The sequence below is a fragment of the Apodemus sylvaticus genome, chromosome 2 (genome assembly GCF_947179515.1).
Source record: "Apodemus sylvaticus chromosome 2, mApoSyl1.1, whole genome shotgun sequence".
In the NCBI taxonomy this organism is placed as follows: Eukaryota; Metazoa; Chordata; class Mammalia; order Rodentia; family Muridae; genus Apodemus; species Apodemus sylvaticus.
The window spans coordinates 170,295,273-170,305,422 of record NC_067473.1 but is presented as its reverse complement, the minus strand read 5'-3'; the positions used below and the strand labels follow the sequence as shown (position 1 = coordinate 170,305,422).

General features: G+C 39.0%; 1 protein-coding gene across 3 annotated transcripts; it reads right to left on the bottom strand.

Annotated features, from left to right (window-relative positions):
* Window positions 1–357: 357 nt before the first annotated feature.
* Window positions 358–6,270, bottom strand: Smim10l1 (small integral membrane protein 10 like 1). Of its 3 annotated transcripts, none has more exons than XR_007976735.1 (2): window positions 4,909–6,268; window positions 358–2,025 (listed from the first exon to the last, which is right to left on the bottom strand). XR_007976735.1 is itself a non-coding variant. In XM_052175094.1 (2 exons), the coding sequence occupies exons 1-2, from the start codon at window positions 6,090–6,092 to the stop codon at window positions 2,014–2,016; spliced, it is 204 nt and encodes a 67-aa protein (XP_052031054.1). In that variant the 5' UTR covers window positions 6,093–6,269; the 3' UTR covers window positions 358–2,013. The 3 variants fall into 3 exon arrangements, 2 of the variants coding, with proteins under 2 accessions (XP_052031054.1, XP_052031057.1); XM_052175094.1 differs by having other exon boundaries at window positions 5,901–6,269; XM_052175097.1 differs by lacking the exon at window positions 358–2,025 and adding an exon at window positions 2,033–3,698 and having other exon boundaries at window positions 5,902–6,270.
* Between the last annotated feature and the right edge of the window lie 3,880 nt (window positions 6,271–10,150).

Below are 10,150 nucleotides of genomic sequence, written 5' to 3'. Positions count from 1 at the left end.
TAGTTTTCATTAAGTATAGAAGAATTCTTAAATCTAGGTGCTTTAATGGTGACATTTTATGTAATTGGTAAAAGTAATTTGTATTTCTTTTTATGTAATTGGTAAAAGTATCACAGAATAACACTTAGTTGCTGTTATAAGGTGACATATCACACGAATGAGAGTGTTTGGGTTTCTGTACACATTTCATTGTAATCCTATCACTACAGTTTTTAGCACAGGACACAGATAGAGGGCAGATACAGAGGGCAAAGTTTATAATAGAATGGCAAGTTGAATAGAGATTGGAGATGTGTAGATGTATTTATAATAATGTAGTTTAAGGGTACATAAATAATTATAAATTACAAATAAGAGTCAGGCTTACTATAACATTTTTACTGAGAGCAAAACTATAACATACAGATACTAGATATTACATACAGTATATTAGACATGCTATTTATTTAGTCTATATAGTTGTAAGGTAAACTGACAAGCTGCAATGAAATGATGATCAGACTTGCTGGTTTGGCTCCATGGAGTTATATGTAAGGTAATGGTAGAGTATTCACATTTTCCATCCACCTATGTCTGAGCTGTTTGGTTCTACATACAGATGATGAGAATGAGGCCAAGGATGGTTTTAATGATAATGTATACATCTTGATTAGTAATCTGAATATTATAAAACAAAATATGTTATTTCAGGAATTATATTTTACTTATCTTGCCACAGAAATTTCATTGTACAAATTAAATTGAGTACATATTAGCCTTAGATGTTGACCTTGTTTTTATTATGAAGACGTAGTATTCAGTGTTCCTAAAATTTTGTAAGTAAGTTAAGCTAATTAAACTTGTGAGCAACTTTTGACTCAACTAAAATGGTTGTTGGGGTAAGTGAGTTAATATTTAGGTAGCAGTAATTACCCTCAAGAAGCAAATTTTAGGAGAGATATTTATAAGGAGCCGGGCCTTGTTTTTGACAGTAGAAGGGCAAAATACCAACAAAGGAAGCACGGGCCATAGGCTAAGACATTGAAATAAATGGTTTCTAATCGGTATGCCTGAGTTGCTAGTAAGCTCAAGCTCCACATCTCCACTCTCTCCATCTGCTACCTTCCCACAGGACTCAGCAGCATCAGACCCTCTCCTAACACAAGCATCCCCAGGCCAGTGAATGCAACCGAGAATGGTTGACCAAGTGGTTGTGGAAAGAGAAAAATTGTTTCTGCTTCTTTTTCATTACTAACCTCTTACCTGCCAAATAAATGCTTCCTTTGAGAAACTGTACATGATGATTTCTTCTTTCCATCCAGAGGAAGGCGATTGACAAAATAGTCCAAGTCTGCTGATGAAACTGTCTAAACTCTAATAACAAGTTTCAAAGGCACCCAGCTATGCTTTCTTGAGTACTTCTGGACACATATACCAGCTAAAAACTTGTATCTCTACTGAAGTCTAAGAGTGCTGTACAGATTTGTATCAAGTGGATCACATGCTTCTTTTTAGGTGGGCTCTCCTAGTAGAACCTAGACACCCTGTTAACAGTTGCAAACATGGCAAAACCCAACATTCTCTCATTTTATACAACAGGTAAGATACTGTCTATCTGTATCCTTTTAGAGTCTTAAGACTGATCTTAAAAGAAAAAAATAAATGAAATTTTGTTAAGTGCATTTGAGAAACATAAATAGGCAATTCTTTTGAGTACTGGTATACAACGTCTCTTTTGACAGTTGTTGTAGCTATTCATTGGTTTGTTTTTATGTTTGTTATAATGAAGCCATTCTCTGAGAATAAAGAACTAATCACTTTCATTGCAACCCTAATCTCTGCTTGCTGCCACTGTGGAGCCTGCCCTTCTATGTTAGGCTCACTCCATTTTAAGCTTATTGTGGGGAAGAACGGTGATAAAATATTCTTATGGAACAATTTAAAGGAGACAAGCTTTATGTGAGATTAGAGTCCAAGGTGCGGTCCATCATGGCATGAAATATACAGTGGCGGGGGATTGAGCAGGTGGTCACATCAGAGCCACACCTGGGGAAAAAAAAGAGCTGAATTTAATTGCTGTTCAGTTCCCTTTCTCCACGCACACAGTCCAGGATTCCTTGTCCAGGAAATAGTCCTACCTATAATTATGATAGATCTTTATACATCAATTTATATCAAGCTAAGCCCAACAGCCATAGGCTTGCACACCAGGTCAAACTGACCATTAATAACAAATATATCCATTGAGAATTGTGAGAAAAATCTGTTTTAAAAATGAAGGGAGTATTAAAAGTGAGCAGTGAAACACAAAAAGAATCTTTGGAAATAGCAGTGTTTAAATTGGGTAAAAATCCTCTAAACATACTAGAAGAGTTTGACACTTCACTTTGTGGTCCTGGTCTCTGTCCTTACTCTTTGGGTTAGGATTCAGCCTCAAACACTGAAGATCTCTTAAGACTAAAAACGTTCCAAAAGGCCCAATACTTTAATATAGTGTCTGTCAAAGGAAAGGTTGCTAAGGTCAGGACAAGGTCAGAGCAAGAACAGGATGGGGCATATTTCTTTATTCATGAACCTCTTGTTATTGATGGGACATGACAGCTTCATAGGTCAGGACAACTTCTGTTGGGCGCCATTCTCCAATGAGAACACCAGGAGTCTTAAAGATGTGTGTGGAGATGATTGAGGATACAGAAGTGGTTGGAGATACAGAAGAACGATAAACAAGAAGTTCAAGGAATCATTTCACTGGGTTATCTCACACATACATGAATAGGAGTGATTTAAAAGGCTGTGCAATTCCAATAGAACAATGAGAAGAGTTAGAGGAGGCGATAAGATCACCCACAGAAAGAATGTAAAAGACAGGATAAGGAAGGGGGTTATGAAATGCAAACTTTATACATGTTATGGTTGTTGCACACAAGAGTTCACAGAAGCTGTGATTAAGTACATTAGAACAGTACCATATCCAGACAGTTCAATGACTCCATCATGGAATAAGGAGGGGCTCCTGAGCCCCACCCTGAGCTATAAGCAGATGGCTACAGTCCCTTTTGTTTAGAAATATGGATGACTGCATTTAGTGGATTAAAAAAATACAAAATTAAAGGAGGATATCATATAGGAAAATAATGTAGGAGCCAGCTAGCGGGTCAACACTGAATGTGAAGTCCTCAGGCATTGTTCACATTACTGTTAAAAACAGCGTCTTTCAGTGTTCTGGAAAGTTGCCAAGTAGGCTAGGGTAGCTGGTCAGAGAACCCCAGGGATCTGTCTCTGCTTCTCCTTAGCACTGGGGTTGCAATCATGTGACCAATCCTGGCTTACCAGGCTCTGGGGATCAAACTTGGGTCTTCAGGCTTTTAGAGAATGTCCTTTACTGACGAAAGTACATTTCCAGCTCTTTCTCTTTGTTGGTTACTCTCTCTGCTCTATTACAATTAGAATTTTCTGATATTTAAAACATCAGGTATATTTCTTTATTAATAAAACACTGACTTATTTTTTTCCTTCAGAGCACTTACTTAGCCCATTAATTTTAGCAATGGCAAGAGTAGGCAAGTGCCTTGGGACTTTTCTGACATTTAAAATGTCACCTGGCAAGTATGAAGCCTATTTTTGGCACAGCTCAGTAAACCCAGTAATCAAAAAGTGATGGCAGAGGGATCATGAGTTTTGAGCTAGCCTGGAATACACAGAAAATTCCAGAAAAATCCCTTGGAGAGAGAAAAAGAGAGGCGGCAGGGCAAACAAAATACAACAACAAAAGTGAGACAATCAGGTTCACAGGCTTTTCCAGAATTAAACTAATGAGGAAACACTCATTTCCTTCTCAAATTTTTATTCTTAACCATTGGATTCTTTTGCTTTTGTTTTTTTAGGACAGTGTTTTTATCATGTGGCTCAGGCTGTCCTTGATAGTTCCAATTCAACTTCCAAAATACTGGAATAAAATCTGTGTACTACTCTGTCTCACTTTCACTGGATCCTTTAGTTAATTTTATGAGTATCAGGAAATTTTTCTGAGAAGAGCTTGAAAACTAGCGATTTTCAAACAAAGCCAGCAGATAGGATTTTAAAAGAGCATGCACTGTCTTACTTAATAGGTGCTCACAGGGACAAAATAACAAAGACAATTCCATGTCAAGCCTGTAACAGTATATATTCATCTTATGTGAGTTTAGAAAGAATACAATCACATTTATATGTAAGAAAAATCACAAGTAGAAATGAAAATCATTTCTAAGCTATAGTAGGTAGAATACTTCCATATTAATATAAATATTATCAAGCAGTAACAGCTGAGTGTATGATTTAGACTTCAATCCAACAAGACTTTTGGTCATTAGACCTCTGGTAGACTTATTACCTGGGGAGCTTTTAAAAACAAAATATTTTAAGTAGATTTTAATGGAAGAAAATCATATACATGATTTAAAAGAAATCACATGTTAGATTAGAAACAAAAACCAACAGAGTATTGCTTTTCCTTTACCTACCCACATTTATTTTCTCTAGAAATAACCACTTTTAGCTCTTAGGTATTTCTGCATTAATTTTCCTAATCATAGTTTATGTTGCATTTTATATATTTTACCTTTATTTATTTTATTATTGTTTTTGTAGCGCTGGGTATCAAACTTAGAGCCTCATGAATGACAGGCCCACAATGTAAGTCTACATGATAAGCCTAACTTAACCAAATCTCCTGTCCTCGGGAATAGATCTTGATCTACTTTGCATCATTACACATCCATGCTTTTCCGCTTCCAGCCTCCCAATGTTACATAATTACTTCTTGTTAAATAAGAACTTATATTACAGGTACAGTACTATTCACATGAGGTATGACAGAACAATTTTTGATTATTTTATTTTTCTTGGGGTTTCTAATTAGTTGTTTTAATTTCAAAACAAAAGACATACATATTAATTAAAACACATATTAATTCACCCCAGGCTTGGAAACATCTCCAGCACACATTCACATACACCAGATATTTGCTCCTTTTCAGACATTGAGAACCTTCCATCTTTGGACATTTACTGTTTAGGTCATGCGGTTACTGCCTCCATTTAGCAGTTAGAAACATGGCTGTCCATAATCAACGAAATCTCCCACTAGACAAGGGCATCACCATTCTATTTACTTTCTTGTCCTTCCACTTGTCAAGTGTATTCTTCCAAAAAAGGTTTGTAACATCTGCATTTTACTCTGTAACTAAAGTATTCTCTTTAAAGAAGAGAGCCATAGCTGGTCCATTTGCATTACTATCAGGGAATAGTCAATTCCTGCGAGGCAACTGGTCTTTCTTTCCTTTGAAACCAATGTCTCTTTGACTGGAACATCTTCACATACTCCCACTAGTTTTTTTCAAAATCCTGCTGTCATTATTGCTGTCAGGAAAGCATACGCTTTCCTGTAGTCTGACTTTGACCCAGTTTCAATATACCCTCTGTGGGAGGAAGAAATGCACGCTTTTTAGATCACATTCTTGATATAACAGGCTTTTTATTCAATGTCTAACTCACAGTCCAGTATTCTCAAAGATTAATTCCGAATGTAAGTTTGCTGTAAATCTGTGTTCTTGAAACACTTAGCCTTCCTTTCTCATAATGCATCCCTTTGTCATATCCTAAGACTTGGCTGGCGTTTACTGATGTAGTTCCTCGGATACGTCCTTGGATATCTCCTCTGCTGCTGGAACAACATCTTTGCTCTTAATCCACCCAGCTAGCCTTCCCACCTCCAATCCCCAGGAAGGGGAGGCTGGGAGCCGGCTGCCCGGGAGCGAGCCTGCTCTCGCGAGATTGCAAGTTCTTCTCGCGCATCTTGAACAAGCCGCGGGGCGGCCTGGGAAGCGGCCATCTTGCGGTCCCGGGAGGCGGGCAACGCAGCCGCGGCTCTAAATGTGTACCTGCAAGCGGATGTTGAGGATCACGGAGCCCGCGATGTAGAAGTACGGGAAGTTCATGCGCAGCTGCCAGGCCAGCTCGAAGAAGGCGAGCAGGGTGCGGGAGAGCCCCTTGCAGAAGACACCATACGGGGTGGCGGCCGCGGGGCCCACAGCCCTCAGCGCCAGGGCGGACGGGGCGTCGGCGGGGACCATGGCGTTGTCCCACCCGGCCGAGTGTCCGAAGCTCCGCGCACTCCCGAGCGAGATCGAGCCGTGGCCGGGATGAAGCGGCCACCGCTTTCGCCTCCACCGCCAGCGGCCGCCGCTCCCTCCCTGGTGGCGCGGGGCGGCGTGGGCTCCGCCTCTTCCTGTCAGCTTCCCGGGGAAGCTTGGCTGCGGGCAGTTATGTAACTGCTAGGGACGGCAGCACGGAGATCCTCTGTCCCTTTAAGGGGCAGAGCCGAGGGAGCTGATGTAATGTAGCCAGTACACATTTCGCAAGGATCGGAGGTAGAGGAAAATAAGCGTGTCTGCTCTGAAATCCTGTAACATTCACTGCGACACTAAGACAAAGTGATCTGTCACCTTATGTAAGCTTAACAGCCATAGAGTCAGTATTTGTAACACCATAGCTGAAGAAGTCATCTTATTAGGTTATGGATTTACCTGTGTATTAGGACTATTTAGATTGCAAGTGATAAATTAAGCAAAAAATCACGCACTTTTGTGCAGGGCATGTTTATGCATCCTGTTTCCATTTAATAGAAACCCACAGGAAGTTAAGGTTAGATATAGAAACCAGCTTTTTTTTTTTTTTTTGGCATGAGGTAGACTCTTAAGGACCAGAATACTAATTTTTATGTTCATATTCTTAGTACTCCATAGAAATACGAGTCTCCGTTATTCACAGTTTATTTCTGGCATTTATGTAATTCACTTCCATTGTTTTTGTTTGTTTCAGTAATGCCCCAGCTTGGCGTTATTCATGTATTATGCGTGTGTTAGTTTCTGAGCATGATTTTCAGAATACAGTATATTTTTAAATGTCATTGTTAAAATGTTCCATATCTGACACTGATTTGCAATATTATGTGTGTGTGTGTGTGTGTGTGTGTGTTCTATATTCCAAGAATCTCCATCCGCTGAACGTGTCAGCTCGAAAGGACAGTCCAATTTCCCAAAAATGGACAGTTTATCCAAACGTGAACTTCAGTTTGGACTGCAGGAGTATTTCTGGTTAGATAAAAGGCAGGATTCCTTCAGAAACTTGTGAAGTGTGTTTCTATCTGCCAAAAGAAGCATGTATTTCCCTTACCTCTGGCAAAAGGGACTTGTGGTTCTCTTGTTAACATATACCTGTTGTCCCCCATCTAGTCATATCAGGTCCCTTGCCTCGGGCTTCTTCATCCCCATTCAGTTATGCATTTCCAAGCCCCGATTCCCATCTGCTGTCCTTTCCTCAGTCTAGCTCTTCTGTAACCATTGTCATTCGCACCATGCTTTCTCTATTCTCTATCTCCTGTTGTTCTCCTCTCTGTCACAGATAGCCGTGGCCATAATCCAGTCTGCTGGCCATGTTTAGTCTATTTTTTCTCTTTGTTTTAAACACTTCCAATTGCCCCTGGCTAGTCTCTTGCATCTACAATAAAATCTTCCTATATCATGGAGTAGTCATGTCATCTGTTTACACAAAGAGCACTTCTGTTTCTCGGTAAACTATAGGGCTGGTGCAAATAAGACATTGTGAAAGTTGGAAAACTTCAAGAAGAGTGTCCATTTATGCTTTTGTATCAATGCTAAACCAGTAGAGAAACTGGTCCCAAAGCCAAAGTATAGAGAATAAAGTTCTCTGTCCTTTAGTTCAGGATGAGTGGCCAACTCAGAAACAGGGAATGTACAGTTTTAGTGCATGGGTGTAGTTTATCCTGAAAATGGGATCCATGGAACTGTTCAACATTGACTTAAGTCAGTAAGAGCCTGGATCTTCCACTTATAATAGTAGAATTATTCACTCATTCAGATACTTACACCACCTGACCCATCCCTAGCTTCTACTGGTTCTTACCCTTGTTAACTCCATGAAAATAATTGCCTTTTACCTTCAGTGAGTGGGGAATATAGCAGCAATGCACTAGCTAGTTAAGTGGCTCAGTGAAGCCTTATTCCTGTAGGAAATAACAAAGAAGATTCTTTAAAATCTTATTGCTCAAGAGAGATTGGAGTCTGATATTTTAGAGGGTTGTGGTTTGCCTTCTGTCCCTTGAACTTTAGCCTTGAAAGCCTACTTTTCGAGATAGTACTTCATAGCCTTCTTTGATATTACCCAATCTTTTAATTTTTAACTTTGATTCTGCCTAAAGATTGCTTTTAAATGGTTTGTTTAGCTTGATAACCATTTGAGAATGATTATCAAGGTGAGCCACAATGGTTCTGTGAAGAACCAAATACCTAATTATTTATTTGAGAATTTGCTGAAGTAGAACATTCGGAAAGAAATCCATTCAGGTTGAAAGGATTGGATTCTAGTGATTGAAGAGCATAGACCAGAAAAAAAATGAGTTGTCTGAATACTTGTATGCTAATCATTTGAATTCAACCTTTTCAGTCATGCTGTATACATAAACAGCTTAATATTTAGTGGAAACTTTTGGAGAGATTTAGATCTTCTGAAAGGAAAATGTTTTCAAGTGGATGTGAGTAATTACGTGTTGTAGCAGCACTGGAAAATTTATGGGAATTTAAGTTGATGTTAATTTTTTCCATATTGTCATTCAGTTTCTCAGTGTCATTTATTGAAGAAACTATTCTTTGCAATTTAATGTTTGGTGTTTTCCTTGAAAGTATATGATCTGCATAAATGAGTCTGTCACTAGATACATTATTTCATTACTTGGTTCATTTATACCATGTTTCAGCAGTGTGAAATCATAGGAAAAGTTTAAATATTTATGGTTTGAATTTTAGATTATTTAAATAATAATTCTTTTACCTACAAGATGTGCAGAGGTGAAGATGGAGCAGAGACTGCAGGAACAGCCAACAAATGACTACTCCAGCTTGAGATCCATCCCATGTGAGAGAGTCCACCCTTGACAGTATTAATGATACTCTATTATGCTTGTAGACAGTAACCCAGCATAATTGTTTCCTTAGAGGCTTCATCCAGCCATGGCTGGAGGCAGATACAGAGACCCATAACCAAACATCAGGTGGAGCTTGGAGAGTCTTGTGGAACAGTGGGACATAGACCCAAGCAAGCCAGAGGAGTCAAGGTCACCAAAAGAAGACCTATATTGTCAACTAACCTGAGCTCATAGGGTTCACAGGGACTGGGCCATCAAACAAAGAGCATGCAGGGGCTGGACCTAACCCCACCCTCCACAGTTATAGCAAGTATTCAGCTTTCCTGTGGGACTGTTAATAAATGGAGTGGGGCTATCTCTGTCTCTGTTCCCTGTTATTGTATCCCCTTCTCCCTACTTAAACAGCCTGGTTGGGCCTCACTGGGAGAGGATGTGCCTAGTCCTGCTAGAACTAGACGCATGGTACAGTGGTACCCAATAGGGGCTCCCCCTTCTCTAAGGAGAAGGTGTGGGGGAAATGAGGAGACTTATAAGGGTGGGTGTGGAAGGAGAGGAGCAGGGTCTGTGATCTGTTAACAAAGTGAATAAACAAATTACTGGAGAAAATTATTTTAAAATTGAATGGACAAAACTAACTTTACCAAAGCTCTAAACACTAGTGGGAGTGTTTTGGCAAACAATACTAATGGGCTAAAAATCCCGAAGGGCATGAAAGATGTTTTGAACCTTGGTTAATAACTACTAGGCACACACATTTGAGATAATAGAACAATAATTTTATCATGAAGCATGAATGTGACTGTATTGTACAGGATTACAAACCTTCAAACACAGTGATACATAATTATTAGCTGTTGAAGGAACGTTGGCTTCCTTAGGTTCCCAAGGAAACACAGAAAAACTGTATTAAATCTATCATTTTTCTTAAGAGAAAAATAAAGTTATTTAACACAAATAATGGAGATATTCAAGAAAGGTAATTATGACTGTTGAAACAATATATCCTTATTTTCATAGTAACTAATGAGAGTTCAGCTTCTATTAAACCTCAAATAAGTCTATAGGAGGAGCATAGAGTATATGAACAAGAGTTAATTTTAGCAGTTATAAAACTTTACTGTTTGTAGAAAGATGTGTTTAGTTCACCTAGTAACACACTGTGCTGCTGTATGCTTAATTCATCACAGT